At 40.3% G+C, this 21,699-nt stretch overlaps 1 protein-coding gene across 1 annotated transcript in view; it reads right to left on the bottom strand.

Annotated features, from left to right (window-relative positions):
• DUSP16 (dual specificity phosphatase 16) overlaps positions 1-21,699 on the bottom strand; it is an 82,432-nt gene that overhangs the window by 11,911 nt on the left and 48,822 nt on the right. The window contains exon 6 of the mRNA XM_072798984.1: positions 10,720-10,883. Within this exon, the coding sequence (XP_072655085.1) occupies positions 10,720-10,883 (164 nt within the window). The remainder of the gene's footprint in view (positions 1-10,719; positions 10,884-21,699) is intronic.

Genomic DNA, 21,699 nt, shown 5'->3' with positions numbered 1-21,699 from the left:
CCATAGATTTCAACTTCTATGTGGAATCTAAGAAACAAGCAAAAGGGGGAAAAAAGAGACAAAGCAAGAAACAGACATTTAGCTCTAGAGAATAAATTGATGGTTACCAAAGGGGAGGTGGGTAGAGGGATGGAGGAAACAGGTGATAGGGATGAAGGAAGGCACTTGTCGTGATGAGCACTGGGTGATATATGCCAGTGCTAAGTCACTACAGTGTATATCTGAAAGTAATAGAATGTAGCATGTTAACTACATTGGAATGAAAATTAAAAACAATAAATACCTAGAAGGTCTCATTTAATCCTCACAACCACCCTCTGACACGAATACTATTATTATCCTCATTTTTAAAAAACTGACGTTTGGTGAGATTACATAATGTTTGCAAAGTCACACAGCAAGAAAGTGGTAGAGAGTCAAGATTCAAATCCAAGTACATTCGTCTCCAGAATCTGTCCTGAGTCGCCATGCTCTAATTGAAGTTCCATTTAAACCAAGTTAGATGGAGCAACAAGGTAACTAGCCTACATACACATATTCTCTTTAACTAAATGAAGTATTAGAATATAAAGTTTAACTTCATTCTTTATGCTCTTTTTAATGATCACCAATAAATGAGGAAGGAAAGGGGCACCACCCTGGCCCTGAGCTTCTCTGAGGAGACAGACTCTCAGAGGGACTCAGGACACCTTTGAGGAGATGTACTTAAGGTATTTATGTCATCCTCTGTTTTCCCTTACTATCACCTCTGCTGCAGCCACAAGCATTTACAGTGCTGGCCTCCCTGCCATGTTGACACTGGTGTCTCCTGCTGCATGCTGAGGATTGGCTGTCTACATGCACAGTGCCTGCTGTTGAGCTCACTGTTGCCACACACCAAACTGCAGCAATGCCATCATGCTGGACAAATCCGACACATGAAAGGAAGCCCTTCAATAATCCAGCTTACGATGCTGTTAATAGCTCAAAAAAACTATTTTTCACTTATAAAACAATGTACCATAGAAGATGCATTTAAGTAGTTGCTTTGTTTTTTTTAAAGGGTTTTTTATTGGGGAGGGGTAATCTCTGCATCCAACATGGGGCTCCAACTCATGACCCTGAGATCAGATCAAGAGTCACATCCTTTTCTAACTGAGCCAACCAGATGCCCCAGTAGTTTATTTTAAACAATGGGCAAAAGGAGAAGGGGAAAAAAGACATTAATGTATTAAAACTGGGTGATGATAAATTAATTAATTAATTAATTTATTTATTTATTTTAAAGATTTTATTTATTTATTCATGAGAGAGAGAGAGAGAGAGAGAGAGAGGCAGAGGGAGAAGCAGGCTCCGTGCAGGGAGCCCGATGTGGGACTTGATCCCCAGTCTCCAAGATCAGGCCCTGGGCCGAAGGTGCCACCAAACCACTAAGCCACCCGGGCTGCCTAATGGTAAAATAATTTAAACACAAAATGAAATGAGAAAAAAAGGACATGATCTCGATCATAAATATAGCTTTATGTATAAAAATTTTATTGCAAAAAAATCTACTTATTAAGTCAATTATTACATATTCCCTGAAATTCTTTTTTTTTTAATTTTTATTTATTTATGACAGTCACAGAGAGAGAGAGAGAGAGAGAGAGAGAGAGAGGCAGAGACACAGGCAGAGGGAGAAGCAGGCTCCATGCACCGGGAGCCCGACGTGGGATTCGATCCCGGGTCTCCAGGATCGCGCCCTGGGCCAAAGGCAGGCGCCAAACCGCTGCACCACCCAGGGATCCCTGAAATTCTTTTTGTAATAAGATAGGACCTGATAAATAAAATATGGCCAATTTTTTTTAAGAACATGGCCAATTTTAAAAGCAAAAAGGCAAACAGAGTCCTAAAATGTTATGTAAAATTTACAAACAATTTTGCTATTAAACATGATACATAATGTGGATTGGCAGTTGCTACATCAGTGGAAAAGTCAGTTAAAAGGAGGAAATCATTAAAAATGATATATATACACTTGAAATATTTTATTTTTATTTATTTATTCATGAGAGACACAGAGAGAAGCAGAGACACAGGCAGAGGGAGAAGCAGGCTTCCTGCAGGGAGCCCAATATGGGACTTGATCCCAGAACCCTGGGATCACCACCAGAGCCAAAAGCAGACCCTCAACCAATGAGTCACCCAGGTGCCCCTGAAATATCTTATTTTAATTGAAAACAAATAAATAAAACAATTCACTAATTTCTAATGCAGGACCATGGCTTTTTTTTTTTTTTTTTTTTTTTTTTTTTGTAGGGGTTAGCTGACACTTACCTTTTTTTTTTTAGCTAGAGTTCTTAAGGAAATCACAACTAAACGCATTTACTATTCAGTTTCCATTTCTTTAAAGAAGAGCAAAAACTTGTAAAACATCAGTAAAGAATCCTGAATTATGATCGTCCCCCAGGTATTTTATAGTTGCCTTGTTGCCTTACTGCCTGCCCTAGTTTAAACAGAAAAAAAGAAAAAAAAAAAAAAAAAAAAACGCAAAGCAATTTGTTTTTCCTGAATCTTCCAAAGCATTTACCTTAGGTCATAGAAAAACAACTCTCTTCCTTCCCTCATTCATAATTCATGGGTGTATGTAATATTTTAATCAATGTGCACGATTATAATAAGTAAACTAGCCTAAACAGGTTTTAGAACAAACATAGTAAGCATGCTGGTAAGCACATGTCCCAATGGTAGAAACAAACAGGCCTTAGCGAAGTGCCTCCTGCTAGCCACAGGCCAGCGGCACCTGCTGGGCCTCAGGGTTGAGGTGCTGGTGAATCTCTGAGATGTGAGGTTTCATGAAGTTATACATATTATTAACCTGCTATCCTGATTATTTTTACAAAGGTACATATAAGTGGCTGAGCGGATATCGTATGTCAATGTTTCTGACAGTGGAACTGGAATGGAACTATGTAATTATGAAGAATGGGTCTGTTCTACAGAATAATGATAGCTTTTATTCACAGATGACTGTCAAGGACTTCTTACTATGTTATAAAGAGGTATTTATGGAATCTGTTCAGTTCTGTTTTAGTATGTTGTGCAAAACATACACAATTGAGTATTACTCTATCCAATAATTAAACATCACAGTCTGTAACCTTTCAGAGGGCACTCGTTATGCCGTTTAATATTTAGCTCAACTTTGTGCTAAGTTTGCTAACAGGTGCTTTCTACTGACAAAATAATCTTCCCTGGCCTTCAAATATCCTTCTGACACATTGGCCTCTCAGTTCTTTGAACTTCTCACCTTGACGACTCACTAATGAGGCCCGGTCTGGTCTCAGTCATTACCAACCACCACCCTGCCCTAATCTTGAGCTCACACACCCCACTCTGGGATGTTTCCTTCTCTCCTTCTGGTTTTGCTGCCTCTTATACCACCACTCTTGGGATCCTCCGATTCCCCAGGATCTACATGCTGCTGATCCCACGTCCTTTTCTCTGTACTTTTCCTCATGATATCCATCTGCCTGCTTTGCTCTAGTGAAATTCCGTGGTCAGTCATTATAAACCACTCCCTTGCTTCCACCCTCAACTCCTTTGTCCCACTATAGCTTCTTCACATTCACTCGGCAAGAGTGCAGCCCTGTGTAAATCTAGTTCTCCACCTGGTCTGCATCTGTACCCATGTAGCTGGATACAGCCAGAGAAAAACGCTCAACAATGCTGCTCAATCTCACCTCCAATTCATGGTCCTCAGCAATCATTTTATTTCCCTAGCCCTTGCACTTTCCCTCTCTCCCAGATGCCACTTCACCCATTTCCCTTTTTCTTCAAATGCTCTGTGTATCCCTTTAGCTTCCCACTCAGGCAATGGATCAACTTTTCCTATGACACTGAAAAATGTGAAACAATCAGAAGCAAATTTTTATAAATTTCCACTAACTTCATTTACCTTTCTAGCAGCACATGTACCCGTATGCTCTACCTTTCCTCCTGTTGCATAGATGAACTCAGTATGGCAGGAACAATTAGAAGTATATGGGTACTGGCCTCAGAGAAACTAGAGCACAACCTAGCACGTCACCGTTCATTACCTGCATGATCTTGGATAGGTTATTGGATAGGTTACCTTACCTCGCTCAGCTATAGTTTCCTCATCTGTAAGATAGGGCTAATGATGTATATTTTGTAAAGCTGTGTGAGTATAAAATAACTGGCATATAAGAGTCTCATTAAATTTTAGTTCCCTTACTTTATCTTAAGAATAGCTTGTGGCAACATAAATTGGTACAGATAGTACCAATAGTACTAGTACCAATAGTACCCCCGTGTTCACTGCAGCATTATTTACAATAGCCAAGATATGGAAGCAACCCAAGTGTGCCATTGACTGATGAATGGATAAAGATGTGGTATATGTATACAATGCAGTGTTACTCAGCCATAAAAAAAAAAATAATGAGATCTTGCCATGTGCGACAACATGCATGAACCTTGAGGACATTATACTAAGTGAAGTAAGTCAAAGAAAGACAACTACTATAAAATATCATATGTGGAATCTAAAGATACATATGTGTATCTAACCTACTCATAGATACAGAGGATATATATGGAGGAGATGGGTGAAGGTGGTTAGAAGGGACAAATTCTAGTAATAAAATAAGTCATGGGAATGTAATGTATAGCACGGCAGCTATAGTTAATATTCCTCTATTGTATATTTGAAAGTTGCTAAGAGAGTAATCTTAAAAGTTCTCATCACAAGAAAAAAAATTGTAACTATGTGTGGTGATAGATGTTAACTAGACTTACTGTGGTCATTTTATAATATACACAAATATCAAATCACGCTGTATACTTAAAACTTTGTAATATGTTGTAAAATTACATCTCAATAAAAAATACCTTATATATCATACAGCATATGAATTCTGTCTCAAGAAGCTGCCCCTCATACCATGTTGTGTACATTTTTCACTAATTCAAACTGTCCTTTCTCCTAATTAGATTGAAGTAGGGCAATTACATTGAATATAGCAGGCTGGATATAAAAAGGGTTCATCTGCAAAGGAAAAGAGATTGTCCCCTAAGAATTTTTAAAAATGGATTCTGGCTTCAATATACAATTAAGAAGACTTTCAAAAATGACATTTCCTAGTCAAAAATTAATCTTTTATTATTTTATTATTACTTAGGATTTCCATTCACAATTTTTTTCCCTTTAAGTTTCTCTCTCCTAAACCAGGAAATAAACTTTGCCCTGTAGTTGGACTGATTTCTAAGTATGGATTCTATAATCTGTTGATGCAGACTGTGGAGTAGTATATGGAACACAGAGTGATATAATAAATCAAGATTTATTATATCACAGCCTTAATAAAGCCTTAATACAGCCTTAATAAAAATGTTCTATTTGGTCAAGTTCCCATGTCCAACTTGACTGAGGAGAGATACCACATTTAATCACCACAGGCATTGCAATTCCAGATAATGGAATAGTAATTTTTCTTTCTGAAATCAATTCAATAAATAATTTTGCATTTGCCACTCCTTTTGCCTTCAAAACCGACCTTAAGTTCTACTTCCTCCATCCAGCCTTCCTCGACCAACCACACCCACTGTATCCAGCACTCACCCTAGCATCCTGCGTACTCCACCCTTGATAACATTAACCAGGGTCCCCATGAACCAGGAACTGTCCTTGGTGCTTGGCATACGTCACTTCATTTGAACCTCACATGAACACTAGAAGGCAGGAGTCATTAACAATTTGTAGGTGAGGAAGCCAAGACTCAGGGACCTGGCTAAAGTGGTATGGCTGGCCAGGTGGAGCCCTAGGACTCAGAAATGCCTACCTCCAAGGCCAGCTCCCCACCATTATGCCATGCTGCCTTGGTGTTGAGTTCTACTGTCAGTCATCTTGTCTTATGCATCATTGTGGAATGAACAGGTGTTGTCTAACCAGCTTGCACACTGTGTGGTGTATTTTTACATAATTTTTTATCTTTTTGTCTTCCTAGAACATAGGGAAACTGGGAAAGCAGTATTCTGTGTCTAGGCTAACTCTGGTAAGAAAACAAGAGAGAAATAGTCATCCCAGGGGCAGGCAGAACCACCAGGTAGACAGGAAAACCAATCTGGCATGTTCGAAGTGTGAAATGAGCAACACAAAGAATGCTGACAGCACACTGTATAAATGGGGTGGGGGAGGGAGGGGGCAGCAGAACCAATTTAGTGAAGAAGCTGAAGCCGATCACTGCAGATACAGCTCTGAGCCAAAGGTAATTCCATCAGATGTTTCGTGCATTTCTGTGTGAAACAAAAGTCTCTACTGGAAATGTTAAGTGATCAAGCAGAAAAGCAATCAAGAACTTTGCTCTTTCACATAGAAACTGGAGATTCTTACTCAAATCCTGCTCAGTTCAGATGTGAATTGGGCCTCAGCAAACTACTTTTAGTACTATAAGACATTCCTGTTCTAGCTCTTGTACAAAGACTAGAGAATAAAAGAACAGATTGTGAGAAGCAAAAGTAGTTGTGAAGAAAAAAAGAAACCGAAAGCATTCTTTTTGTTACCAATGACTTCTTACGATCTTTTACAGAAGAGCCACGTCTTCAAGACCAGAGTAAAATTAATACATACTGAAAGCAGTGACCTACACCATCCACTATGGTAGCCACAAGCCATATGAGGATACTGAGCACCTGAAATGTGGCTTGTCCACACTCAAGTGTGTAGTAATTATAACATACACCAGACTTTAAAGACTTAATAATAAAAAAATATATATATATATACAGCAATATAGTTTTTCTACACTACACATTGAAATGCTAATATTCTAGATATACTGTGATAAATAAAATATTATAAAAATTAATTTCACTGGGGCACCTAGGTGGCACAGTCAGTTAAGCACCCACTCTTGGTTTCTGCTCAGGTCATGATCTCAGGGTAGTTAGATGGCGTCCCACACTGGGCCCCATGCTCAGCATGGAGTCAGCTTGAGTTTCTCTCCTCTTCTCTGCCCCTCCCCTCTGCACTCATGTGCAGTCTCTCATTCAAATAAATATTTAAAAAAATTAATTTCACCTGTTCTATTTTACTTTTTTAATAAGGCTACTGAACATTTTTAGTTAAGTATGTGGCTTACATTACACTTCAAGTGGTCAGAGCTGGTATAGAATGTGCTGTAGGAAAACCAGGGAAAGAAAGTCTCTGCAATGGGATGCCTGAGTGGCTCAGCTATTGGGTGTTTGCCTTTGGCTCAGGGTGTGATCCGGGAGTTACAGGATTGAGTCCTACATCGGGCTCCTTGCAGGGAGCCTGCTTCTCCCTCGGCCTGTGTCTCTGTGTCTCTCATGAATAAATAAATAAAATCTTTTAAAATAAAGTCAGGGATCCCTGGGTGGCTCAGCGGTTTAGCGCCTGCCTTTGGCCCAGGGCGTGATCCTGGAGTCCCAGGATAGAGTCCTGCGTCGGGCTCCCTGCATGGAGCCTGCTTCTCCCTCTGCCTGTGTCTCTGCCTCTCTCTCTCTCTATGTTTATCATGAACAAATAAATAAATCTTAAAAAAAATAAAAAGAAATTAAAAAAAAAAGTCTCTGCAGTGATTCAATAAACTGTCAAGATACGTTAGTCCTTCATAACAGCCTGTTACAGGGAGGGGCAAGATGGATATTTCTGGTGTTATATAAACAGGACGTAAAGCCAGAACAGTAGCTTGAGTCTGAGAACGATTTCTGTTACTGACCAGTTTTGAATCCATGACTTCCCAAACACAAAATCTTGGGTAAGTGACAACAATTCAGGGTCAGCCTACTTCTTAATCCTATTATAAAGGTTAAATGAAATAATATAAAGACCCTAGCATTTTAAATAGTAAATAGTACGATCCTCCTAAGAAAATTTCTGTGATAGGCTTTCAAATTATTTTGGTGGCACTTCATTAAAAAACAACTAATAAAATTAATGGTCTTTAGTTGCTATTTTTAAAAACTTCAGCTTCAGGCAGCCCCAGTGGCTCAGCAGTTTAGCGCCGCCTTCAGCCCAGGGTGTGATCCTGGAGACCTGGGATCAAGTCCCACATCAGGCTACCTGCATGGAGCCTGCCTCTCCCTCTGCCTGTGTCTCTGCTTCTCTCTCTCCTCTCTGTGTATTCTCATGAATAAATAAATAAAATCTTTAAAAAAAATTAAAAAATAAAAAAAATAAAAACTTCAGCTTCTAAATTCTAATTTAGGAAAAATTATAAAAGATCATCTTTGGGAAGAGAAGCAGCATATAACTTTTCCTGTAAAGTTTAAATCAGACAGCTGAACAGTGTGATCAGTCCAAGCTATCTGTGAAATAGAGGCACATCTGGTCCCAAAACTCATCTGCTGGGTGATGTTGTGGAATCCATCTAATATTTCTGGAATATCGGCTTCCTCCTTTATCAAAGACGACTGACTACATGATCACTAAAATCCTGTTCAGCACTTCCATTCTTCTCAACAATGAATCAGTTGTTGGTCAATATGAATTTCTACTCACCACTTTGAAAGCATGCTGACTTCTCACCATCCTCTCATCTACACGTGTGTTTCAAAGAAGTTTCCTGACAGTCTTCCATAGAAATTCCTTGCCCAGGTTGTTTTCCCCATGAACTTCCATATATCCACTCCTCCCACAACAACCACCTCCTCCCAATGCATCTATGTACACAGCCTTTTCTGTATACACTGAGAAGCCAACTAAAGGAGAAAAAGCATCCTTTCCCCACATTCTCCACACCGTGGTCCAGTTCAACTGCTCTCATCTAGCAGGCACTCACAGAATTATTAACTGAGACATTTGTTAAAACTGGAAACAGTACATAGCAAAATTAATGTGCCATTTAATGTTAAATGTCAAAAATAACAAAAATGATCTATGATGCAATTATTTGTAAAATCACTTGCAGAACGGTTACTTTTTTTTTTTTTCTTTTAAACTGCAAGTAATTCTGAACAGGATCCTTAACTAGTAATTTTACTTTCTGACTGAGGATTAACTAAAGCATCTTCAGCTTTGCCCCAGGGATGTACATGACTCTAAGAAATTAATTTTGCTTTCTGTGATATAATTTGCTTATCTCTAAAAGAATTAATAATAATCACATGTTCATAGGGACTGTGACCTCACCAGAAAGGCTCAATACAAGTATAAACTATCAAATTTCAAATATCTCACAGTAAAAGCAGACATACTAATAACAATGTCAAGGTAAAATTTTAGAGGCAGGAGTTTTGAAAACAAAAAAGAAAACAAACAAACAAACAAACAAAAGAAAACAAAAAAGAGGGATCCCTGGGTGGCTCAGTTGGTTAAGCGTCTGTCTTTGGCTCAGGTCGTGATCCCAGGGTGCTGGGATAGAGTCCATCATCCAGCTTCTTGCTCAGCAGGGAGCCTGCTTCTCTCTCTGCCTGCCATTCCCCCCTGCTTGTGCACTCTCTCTTTCAAATAAATAAGTTTTTAAAAAAATCTTGAAAACAAAACAGAGAAAATGAAAGACTGCCTCACTACTGCCCAATGATATGGTATTTTTGCTTTTCACATGCTAACACAAGCCAGTGAAGATGCTAGCTTTATGGTCAGCCCAATTCTTACAGTTATCCAAGGAGAAAATGTTGGGATATCATCCCCCACACAGGAAAGCAGCACCTGTAAATCACCAATAGGTGAATTAACATCTTTGACTGCTTTTTCAATTACAAGTGGCATAAAAAAGAGGTTGTTTTGGGCAGTCCCAGGTGGCTCAGCAGTTTAGCGCTGCCTTCAGCCCAGGGCATGATCCTGGAGACCCGAGATTGAGTCCCACATGTCGGGCTCACTGCGTGGAGCCTGCTTCTCCCTTCACCTATGTCTCTGCCTCTCTCTCTCTGTCTCTCATGAATAAATAAATTTTTAAAATCTTAAAAAAAAAAAAAAAAAAGATGTTTTGTTTTGGGGTTTTGTTTTTTAGAGAAAAAGCCCTTTTCTGGGCAGTTAGAACACTGGTTCCTAGCACTCCTGGTTAAGAGCAGACGAGCTGTGGTGGGAGACAAAGTTCAGTTCTACTACTGTTATGCTTGTAACCATTAGATACAATGGCCTCTGTCAGGGCAGGTTCATAGGTGAGGCACACCATGCTCAATATGGCCCACGTCCTTTTCAGCAAGAATCCATGCTCTTCCCTCTTCTTTCTCAATAAAACAGCTCCAGCAAGCCTCTGACAGGGCAACCTGCAATGCCTGCTCTTAGCCCTTGACCTCACCATCTTATTCCCACCCCCTCCTTCTGGCCAGAGGTCCTTCTGCAACCCAAGCCCAACCTGAGTCCCTTTCTAGTATACCTCAGTAAATACATTTCTAAATGTGAAAAAAAAATCTAGGAAATCTTAGCCTTCCTGAGTGTGTCCACTTACTACTATAGAACAATTAAGACTCTAAGAAAATAAGGCTAATCTTTTGAAAAGTCCTAACCCTCCATGTCCGGGTCTCCTGGACCTTCAAGCAACAAGCAAATGTCACAACAGATCAGGTTTCCTGTGGCACTACTCAATAACATCAAACAAAACAGCTCTCCAGGAGATAACCCAACTAACTGCTCCCAGGGAGCCACACGGAGAGTGGTATATACTTCCTCTTCTGAAAGCAGAGTGTGCTGGAAATGATAGCAAACAGGCAATCGCAGTTTCTCCAGATGCTAACAAGAAACCCTGCAGTGAAGGATGTTTTCAAAGCACCCACCTTGTTGAGGACATCTCGCTGGCAGCCAAGATAAAGATTGGGAAGAATTCGGGTTGGCCCAATGTTGGCAACAGGTAGGCAAGGCTGAGAAATGCAGGTAGGGACTAGAGCAGATTTTCCTTCACAGAGGCCAGGGAAACAACGGGAGAACTCCGCAAACCCACCTGAGAACAAACATCACAAAATTACACCATGTACAAAGATAAAAATCAGCCCTGCATGAACTGTTCAAAAAAAACTGTTTAAAAAGCAAAATCAAATCCCACAGATGCCAAGCGGGCACCACTCATGTGCAATTCCTGTCCAAGGCTGCCAAGCGCTAAGTACAGCATCCAGCACGGCCCCAAGCTTCACCTTCTCCAGCCCTCTCGATCTCAGGACTCCTCTCATTCTCACTCTCTCCGACATCGCATAGCCTACATTTCCTCCCTCCTCCCCATCCCCCAAAGGAATGCTTTTCTGTGGAACTTATAGAGGATTTAAAATAAGTAGCAAATAACCAAGCCAAAACAAATATTCACAGGAGCAAAACGGGAATATAAAAACCCCGTGAACTGAGGCCAGATGTTATTTCTTCAAAATAAACTTGATCAAGTTAAAAATTCCTTCCAGCATTAACTTTAAATCTTCCCACTATGCAGGTTTTTATTTCAAAGGTATCACAAACATACACACCCCTACTCTTGCAAATATTCTCCATCAAGGAGACAGTTCATCAAGGTTCATCAAGGTTCCCATAATTACTACGGATCCCTAGGCTCCGCTGTTCAGTTTGCTGAACACGATGAAGAAGTGGTGACAGACCCTAACTGCTCAGGGTATGTCAGGGCCTTGTGGCAAGATTCCTAGACCCACAAGAATCCCACTTTTCCTAGTCCAGTCCTTACAATGATCTGTTCTATTACCTTCATTAAGTCACAATCTTGCCATTTCATAATGAACAGAAACCTATCCCGCCACAGGAGGCACACTCTCACCTCCTCTGGAAAAGAAAAAAATGGGTAAGGTCTTCCCCCGGTTTTCTCATCTAAATATTCCTTGCTATCCAAATCCAAACCCAGAACCCTAAAGATTCTGATACATTTTCAGATAAATCTCCTCCTAGCCAAACCCTCACTACTTGCTGAGTTCAAAGCAGGAAGCAAAGAGATTTGGATCACAGGAAATACTTGTATATTTTTAGTACTATTTAATTAAAAAACAATTAACATGTTATTAGGAGACAAGGCAGCCCCCACTTCTACCTCTTTAATCAAGCCTTAAACAAGATACTAAAATCTCTTTAAATATTTATGTCTGGATGATCCTTGAGTTGCATTCTATTAGCCTTTAGTCTGCTTCTAGAAGCACACAAAACATGCCCTCAAAAACTGCAGATGTGCAGGGAGCTGGAAGGGGAGAGTGTCATCCCTTATCATCCCCTATAGTATTTCCAACTCAAGTTTAATCTGGACTGCTGTGTCTACCATCTATGCTCATTTTATGTTCCACAATGCAGCAAGTTAGGGTGACAGGAAGTCGGTGACAACTATGTCACCTGCAAAATGCTGAAGTGCGCATTCCTAGCCTCCTACCTAAGTGTTTGTTTTTACTTGTCAGCAGCTTGCTTATACTAAAGTTCTTAAGATAACCTGATGGAAAGAGCAGGTGGTTCCATTATAGAACCCCTGAACTCCTTTATGTGACAGATGTGGCCCTCAGGACACATCCTTGTTCAGGTTCATGGCTTCATTGCTCACCATTTCCAAGCTTGACCTCCAGGCACACAAAACCGACTGTTATTTCATATTCTGATGCTATTCTCTCATCCAAGAATACCACCACCACTACCCATGCATGTGCACACAGCAAGCAAACCACAAAGAGAAAAGCCCTATGATCGTTAGTGTGGGCAGAGAAAGTAAGAGCACAGGCTGAGTTCAGATACATTAGGACCCAGCCTCACCTGTGAGGATTCCTCCACCCTTGATCTGCAGTTGTTTAGCTACAGCTTTTTTTTTTTTAAAGATTTTATTTATTCATGAGAGACACAGAGAGAGAGGCAGAGACATAGGCAGAGGGAGAAGCAGGCTTCCTGTGGGGAGCCTGACGTGGGACTCGATCCCAGGATCTGGATCCCAGGACCCCAGGACCATGTCCTGAGCTGAAGGCAGATGCTCAACCACTGAGCCACCCAGGCATCCCTGTTTAGCTACATCTTGTTAGGATTCACCAGACACAAAATGAAAAACGCAATGCTTCTAAGGTTACATTTCCCAAAGTGTGCTCTGAAGCACTGGGGTCTGGCAGGAAGTTGACATACGAGGTATCAGTTTCAAAAAGTAAGAGAAGTACTGTGTATCACCTCTCCCTGGGATATTCACAATATTAAAGCCTCATAATATTAAAGGCTCCAAAAAGTATATCCAAGAAAACAAGTTTAATTTAACTCAAATAAGTTTCCCAAATTTATTTGACCATGGACTGCCCTCTAAAATCTACTATTTTCCCCTTTAAAATCTACTAATAGCTAGGACAACTCACACTTAAGGAAACGCTATATACTAGGACCATTGTGAGTCCTGAAATGGAGTCTGTCAGAATTCCTACACCCATGAGCAGAACAATCCCTAGAAAGGGGCAGCCTATGATGGCATATGTATAGGAGTGTCACTGATGATCAGGATTTATTATTTTAGTTCTACTAGTGTTCTGTTCCCTTTCAGTCTAATTGCATAATACAGTTATATTCCTTCCCAAAGTATTTCTTCTAACACTAAGTGTTAAAGGGTCTCACCATACTTTGCCTATCTCATACCTACCCAACCAGAATAATCTACAGGCACTATTGTGACTGTAATTTAATTGTACGAGTTTAAATGTTAGCTTCTACTAACTTTGGTGGTTCTGGTGTTTCTACAAAGAACTGTTCTCAGGTTTTGTTTTGTTTTTTTTGTTTTTTTCCCCTATCTTGACTCCAAAAAAGTTCATCTAATAGCCTCTCATTTAAATCCAACAGAACAATCTTCCAGTAAACATTCGCAGAGAAAAGAGAAACAATCCAAGGAAACTCCACTTGAATTCCATTTTACGTTTATAAGTAGTCAGATATACGACTAATATAAGTAGCCAAAGAATTACCTAACATTTACTAAGTGAAAAACATTGCTCTAAGCACTTTATATTTATTCCATCTTTATGAGTAGGAGGTGAGTGCTATTCTTATTATTCCCATTTTACAGATAGGAAAATAAAGGTTCAAAAAGACAGAGTAGTAATTGGCAGAACTGGGACATGCGTGCCAGCAGTCTCCCCTAGAGATTGTACTGTCAATCACTGTGCTGTATCACTTCTCCAAATACTACAGGATTAACTCCTCAGGATGCAGGGGCAGCCTTGCTGATTTCTACTGGGTCTTGCCCTCACTAGCTGCGAGCGACCTGCTAGGTCTCAATACGAGACTAAAAATGGCCACATACTTCTCCCAAACTGATGGCAGAGCCTTGCTTCCCCAAAGCCATAGAGTTCAAATGCTTCACTGAGGGAGAAAAAAGGAAAGAAGGGTGGACATGACGAGAGAGACACAAGAGACTCTAAATGTACTCATTTCACATGAAGCCAATAACAGCACTGATAGATGAACTAGTTAAAATATAAATACAGTCACGGGTTTGTTCATGATCACAGTGTGCAAGATGTGGTGAGGCTGAAGCTGTCTTGAGCACTTTTCAGGCCTCCTCCACAAAGCAACTCTCAGAGGGGATACAATTTGGCAACAATCATCAACAGCGCCAGCAGCCTCCATTATTTGAGGTCAGTTTTATCTGTACTACGGATCCCACATCACTTTCACTTCAGGGGGATCTCAAAAGTGAGTGTGGCTCTAGAAAATTCTAGAGAATAGAAATAAGTGAGAGGAAGAAACCAGTTTTTAACCTCAAAACAAAACCAAAAAGCCAAACAAAACAGCAATGACACACTGCAGAACACATTATAAAACAAAAAGAAACTTCTTTCTTACCTATCTTTTCAACTAATCTCTGGCACAAACCTGAATTGCCTTAAAATATTTAAGATTTCGTTGAAATGAGAACATTCATTTAGTGCTCACTCTGGACTGAAATGTCCCAAACTATGGCTCCTACTCACTTCCAGAAAACACTACCTCAGCCAAAGAGTACATTTTCCCTGATCTTTATCTAGGACAATGTTCCACTCTGCTAACACCCTCCTTCATTGACAGTTTTTTCCATTCACTGACCTTTCATTCATTGTTGTACTCTAGTGACCCCAGTTTCATTTCATTAATTAGCAACAGATGAGACACTGCCTGATTTCCCCGAACTCTTGAAAAACTATCTGTGGCTTCATCAGCAACTCAGTTTTGAAATATGTCTAAAACGTCCTTCTTCCTCTTACAAAACAGATCTAACAAGAAGCATAATTCATCTACATAAACTTTTTGTTACAAATGGCTGACAGATACAGAACAGTCATCTTATCTGCCCTGTCATAACCCTCCACTGTCCCCTAGACTCTGTGTTAGATTCCATTACAAGAAGACACAAATCAGTTCATTATCCTTTGTTGAAAATGTTTTAAATACTTTTAAAGTTGTTCAAGGATTTAACTCACCATCCAATCTCACCATGTTTCTCCTATCCCTAGATTTTATGCTGTTTGTCATCTGGGAATGTAGAAAATGCAAAGTAATATAACCCATACAAGCTCCCCGAAGGTAGACCTGAATTTAGGAATGGTGGTATCCACTCTTCTCCTTACTGAAGTGTTTTCAAGAGGAAGACATGTATGCAGACATGCCTGGCCCACAGAGAAATACAGAGGAGAGAACCAGTAGGTAGACCCTGCAGACACCTTTGGCCTCTACAGATTTGGACAGATAGACAAACTACAATTTCTGTTGGTCTTCCACAAACCCAACCAACAGAACGTATGCTTATAAACAAAAAAATATATATTACTTTGAACATGGAAAATGTTTGGTACATAGTCATTCATAACTTATATATCATTTTATTCTCCTTCAGAGCACCCCCTTTACAATTCCAGTCACAAATACCATTTTCTGTAAAAGCCAATGTGAACCACTATTTAATTTTCCAGGGGAAAAAAAAACCTCCCAAGTAAAATAAAATACATAAAACAACTGTACTAAACAATTCTAATTAGTTACTCTTTTCTCTGATTCTTGCAACCAGCTATGAATCATAGTGATTTTTCTTAAAAAGGAATATTTGTAATAAACAAAAGTAGCACTTTATTACAGCTTAGTGATGTGAAATAAATGTTGAAAGTCTCAAATTCTAAAAACGGTTTCCCTAACCTTTCAAACTAAAGATAAATGTCAATTCTGTTAAAGATAGTTCTTGCAGGGAGAAACACAGGACTTCACCACTTATGCTTCAGTTCAAATAGATGTCCCACAGAGCCACACAGAGCTGAGAGAGAATTAAAGGCTGCCCCCTCTCACATTGTGAATGGATTCCATAGCTCTATACAGAAATAGTATTTAAGCTCGACTTTATGAAAGACATGTTTCTAAAGAGTTAATGCAAATTAATTTTTCATATTAAATCATTTTTACATGGTTTATACAATCTCATAGTTTTTAAATATAGTTTTCATGCAGTTTAACCTTCGTTAAAGATTCCCTTTTTGCGACATAATACAACCCATTCACTTACTTCTTCAGAGTGCATGTGGAGGATTTCAGAAATACACTTCACCTGTAGAGAAGAGTTCTCTCCATCCTGAAAATAAAATCTGCTACTTTGCTATTGCACAAAGGAGACAACCCTAATATTAAAAACTGAATTGCTTGGGGATCCCTGGGTGGCTCAGCAGTTTAGTGCCTGCCTTTGGCCCAGGGCATGATCCTAGAGTCCAGGGATCAAGTCCCGCATCAGGCTCCCTGTATGGAGCCTGCTTCTCCCTCTGCCTGTGTCTCTGCCTCTCTCTCTCTCATGAATAAATAAATAAAATCTTAAAAAAAAAAAAAAACTGAATTGCTAACTTGTATATTTCAATTGTTGAAATGTTATTTCACAGCAGATGTACATTTCGTTTCCCAGGGAAGTGACTGATTCAGGCAACTTTGTTCTCTAGGCTTACAAAAAGACTCAAGCGTGGTTGCAATTCTTCCAAGGTCAGTGGACTGTATACATGGGAGAGTTGAAACTAGTTAAAGAAAATGACAAAACATGAGAGACACATAACTCTGGGAAATGTGGTGGTGACTCTAGGACAAGGGGTGGTGAAAAAGGAGGTGGGCGTGGAGTTGGGATGACTGGGTGACGGACACTGAGGGGTGGGACTTGAAGGGATGAGCGCTGGGTGTTATGCTATATGTTGGCAAATCGAACTCCAATAAAAAAATACAAATAAAATAAAATGAAACAAAAATGAAGGCACCATAATTCGTGCCCCTAGAGAAAGCAAATATATATAAGTAGCTGTACTACCCAATGTATATAGGCTGGTCCAGGTAAGCCAACCCACACGTTTGATAAATCATTTCTGGGTGGGTAGAGAGCATGGGATATTTTTCTCAACAACTTTAGCAGCATTCCACCGTTGCCTTTTCAGCCAATCTCCGTTGAGCAGCACTGATGAGAAAAATCCCCAATATCATAAAGCACCAACTTCAAGCTCCTATTCCATCCGCTCCTTATCTGTTGGAGCACAGAACAAGAGGAAAGCGGACAGACAGGCACTTCTGTGGAGACCATCCAGGGAGCCTGATAAGTAGCCTATGCCTCATAAACTTTTCCTATAAATGACACCTTCAAAAAAGCTTACTCTGTTTTAAACAACTCTATCACCTGGCACAGTCAGGGAAGGAGAAATTCTAACTCATCTCATTTTTGGATTAATACAGTTATCCCCTAGACAACAAAATAGATTTTAAAGTTCCAAAGTACTAGCATTTAAAAAACCCCACCACATACTACAATAATGAATTTCTTGTGCTTCAGAATGTCTCGGTTTTACTATTCCTCAAAATAATATTACCTGGACAATTAGCAAAATCCAGAAATGTTTAGCAAAGAATCCTCAGAAGATGTAGAGTGATAGCTATTTTACTGATCTTTCCAATTTGGAACATGGAGCTACATCCAGAAACTCCTCCTCTTGAAACACCCACAACACACAGCCAGAACCCTTAATAAATGTCCTCAAACAAAGATAATTCTAAAGAGTGCAACCAGAATAACCAAACAAAAGGAATATGGCCAGAATCCACCACTTCCTAAATAAAATCAAGTTCTGTAAGATGGGAGCCAGATTCACAGAGGCAGCCCCATCAGATCCTGCAGTGCCATTAAGATGTGAAGATGAGGGCAATGGAACAGTGTCAGGGGACTCCCCAAGAAAGAATAATTTGAGACCCCTACTGCCATCAGCATGGAAGGGAAGGTTACTAAAGAGAACACACTTGCTCATTTCACCTGAAAATCAAAGATCTCCAAGCTTGTACTGTTTGATGCCCTAAAATCCAATCTAACACTTTCAACTACTTTAGGTCATTTTCTCAAGAGACGTACTGACATTTTTAAAATTTTTTTAAATAAAATAATTTTTAAATAAAACAAAAAATAAAAAATTTAAAAATAAATTGACATTTTTAAAATAAAGTCAAAGCCTCCTCTTTCCTTCCACATCCCCATCCACAGTAGTCCCATCCTCCCAGTTAGCTGGGGAACATCCACTGACTTTCCTTTATGTCTCTTCTATATGTCCTGCCTTTCCATTCTCCTGCTACCTCCCTAACTCCAGGACCTTCATGCCTCACTCTTACATAAATTCAGTAAAACAGCTCTCTGATCCACTTGTTCTTTTCCCCACTCATGTCCTCTCTGCTGCCAGATTAAACATCCTAAAACAAAGTTTTGAGGTAGTCTCTGCTCTCAAATACCCACAGCATAAAATAAAAAATTGAGCCAGGCATTCAAGATCCTTCCTAATCTAATCCCAACCCACTGTCCTACCTGCTTTTCCATGCCATCACCCTACATGGAAAGGGAATATCGGTCTTCTGTTTTCCTGACACAACCTGTGCTTTCCAACCTTGAGCCTTTGGTAATTTAATCTCTCTTCCAATCCATTTTGTATTTCCTCCTAAGCCACACGCAAGCACAAGTCATACCTCTTCTACAGAAATATATTCCAAAGATTTTTTTACCATAATCAATAAAATATATTTTACATCAAAAACCTTCTAAAGAGGGGCGCCTGGGTGGCTCAGTGGTTGTGTCTGCCTTTGGCTCAGGTCATGATCCCAGGATCCTGGGATCGAGTCCCATATCAGGCTCCCTGCAGGGAGCCGGCTTCTCCCTCTACCTATGTCTCTGCCTCTCTCTGTGTGTCTCTCACGAATAAATAAATAAAATCTTTAAAAAGCAAACAAACAAAAACTTCTAAATACACAGGTGATACCAGTGGCAGCCACAGACACTCAGAGATCTGGAGAACTGGCCAGGGGTCTCCAGTCAGTGCTGGGGGATAAGTCCCAGAAGCAAATTTCACAATACTATCTTCCCTTACTGAGTTGCTCTCTGATAGTTTCAATACATTTCTCTCACATTAAAAAAAAAAAATCTTTCTGGGGCACCTGGGTAGTTCAGTCGGTTAAGCGGCCAACTCTTGATTTTGGTTCAGGTCATGATCTAAGAGTCTTGGGATCAAGCCCCCTGTCAGGCTCTGTGCTCAGCGGAGAGTCTGCTTGAGGATTCCCTTCTCTCTCACTCTGCCCCTCCCCCGCTCACATAGGTTCTCTCCAAAATAAATAAATCTTTAAAAAAGTGTCCTGACCAGTGTATCTATATATGATCTTGCCAACTTAGAACTTCCATAAAATTTATGGCAGCTATCTGGCAGTAACTATTGCCATTGATTTGGTAACTGTAAATTACCTTTGTGTGTGTGTTGTGACCTCTATTTCTCTAGTTATAATACATTGTGAACTGCTTGTGGATAAGAATTATGTCTCATGCCCCTTTGTATCCTATCCCCTCAGCATTTAGCACAGTGCTTGGCACATAACTGAAATTCAATAAATGTTTACTGAATCCTTCCTTGTTACAATGAATAGCTGTTGATGGACATAAGTCTTGTATATTTTTGGTGTTCAAAAGGATTTCCTGATTCCATTCAAAGCCTAAAGCTATGTTGGCATGGGTGGGGGCCCAGAATCTGCTTCCTATTCCTAGACCACAATGCCCTAGAAGACTCTCAGGGTGTGAGAGGCAGCACATGGCAAGAAAAACATTTTTCTGCTACTGAAGGAATAAAGGTAGAATTGGTGAATGCTACTTTGGTCAATGAAAAGCAACACTGAATCTTCACTGTGCTTCTGACTTTACATGAAATGTGGAGAGAGAAATTTTTTCAGATGTCCCTAAGTGGCTCAGAACACCATGTGATCTGGAGAACCTGGTAACACCCCCAGGGCTCAGAATTCCATGACCTGGAAGGTCCAATAATACCCCCAGGGCTCAGGTAATCAGGGCACATCCCTTAGGAAACTAATCAGACCAACTACAATTAGGACCCAGATGAGAACGAAGTGGCTGTTGGACAGGTCTACAGCGATCATCAAAGGGCTTGGTGAAATGAGATTATTAATCAGGAGATAACTATGAGTCAAGAGGAAAAGGGGTATGAGTCTAGTCTCTAGAGAATGACTCTTAAACATCAAACTTGACTAACTTGTAAACTGTCCGTGAATCACCATATAACTCATCTCTCAGGACTTTCTACATGCAGCTCAAAGCTTTCTGATCTACCTTGTAGTAGGCTCTTTCATAGGCCACTTCTATATATTCCACTCTATCAACAGTCCTCCCTGGTCAACTGCAGTGCTTTCCTGGAGACTTCACAATGCAGTGAGGAAGAAAGGGCTACCTATTCAGTCACCCAAACAACTAGAAACCACTGGCATCACATAGAAGGTCAAAGAGACATTTAATGAACACCTACTATGAGCAGGACACAGCACTAGTAATGGGGGCATTGGTGACCAAAATAGAGGCCCTCTCTGGAATAGACAGTTTAGTGGGACAAATGTTGACTAAATAATTAGACAAATAATTAACTAATTATAGGTAGGTGGCCAAAGGGGTGTATGTAACAGAGAAAACCAACTTTGCCCGGTAGTTAGGGAAGGCTTAACGACTACACTGAACCCAGGAGGAGACATGAGAATGAGTAAGTAGAGGACATGAGCAGAGGGCCTGTGAAGGCCCAGAGACACTGATGCCACAGGTCTGCAGCAACCGGCATGGGGCCTACTGAGCTGAAAGAAATTGAGGACTTAAGCGGCCTGTGATGAAGCCAGAGAGGTAGGCAGGTGCCAGCCACAGGGCCTTGTAAGTCAGTTAAGGCTCTGAGAACTTATCTGAAAAACAATGATGTGTATTAGACCAGGGAATTATATAATCTGGATTATGTTAAAATATAAAATAGAAATACCACTTTGGCTCCAGTGTGAGCAATGGATTGTAGGTGTCAAGGCAGAGGATAAGAGAAGACCAGTTAAGAGGCTCCTGAAGCACCCGGAGGGACAGGGATGATCTTGGTTTGACTCGGTTGCTGGCAGAAGAGGAGAGCAGACACCCTGTGAGCTCAGAGGATGACCTGGGGACTGAGAAGTGGTGGGGACTGCAGCCAGATCCCCAATGGCTCATAAATTTGTCCTTCGAGTTTAAAGGGCTGGCATAGTTTAAAGGGCTTGCATACTTTGATTTCATCTCTCCTCAGTTCCCCCTTCTCCCCTTTGCAAAAGAAATCCACTCTAGTCCCCCCCATTGCCCCCCAAAAATCGAAGTTTAGTCCTGACATTTTGAATCATGTTTCTCCCCCACAGTCAGAATGCCAAGGCCCATCTCCCACCAAATCTTACTCATCTTCCAAGTTCAGTTAGAATCCCACTGCTGTCGTAAAATCTTGCCCAACCTCTGCAGATGACAACCCATCACCCTC

The sequence above is a fragment of the Canis lupus genome, chromosome 25 (genome assembly GCF_048164855.1).
Source record: "Canis lupus baileyi chromosome 25, mCanLup2.hap1, whole genome shotgun sequence".
NCBI lineage: Eukaryota > Metazoa > Chordata > Mammalia > Carnivora > Canidae > Canis > Canis lupus.
Note: the sequence above shows the minus strand (reverse complement) of the source record. Positions and strands in the feature narration are given on the sequence as shown.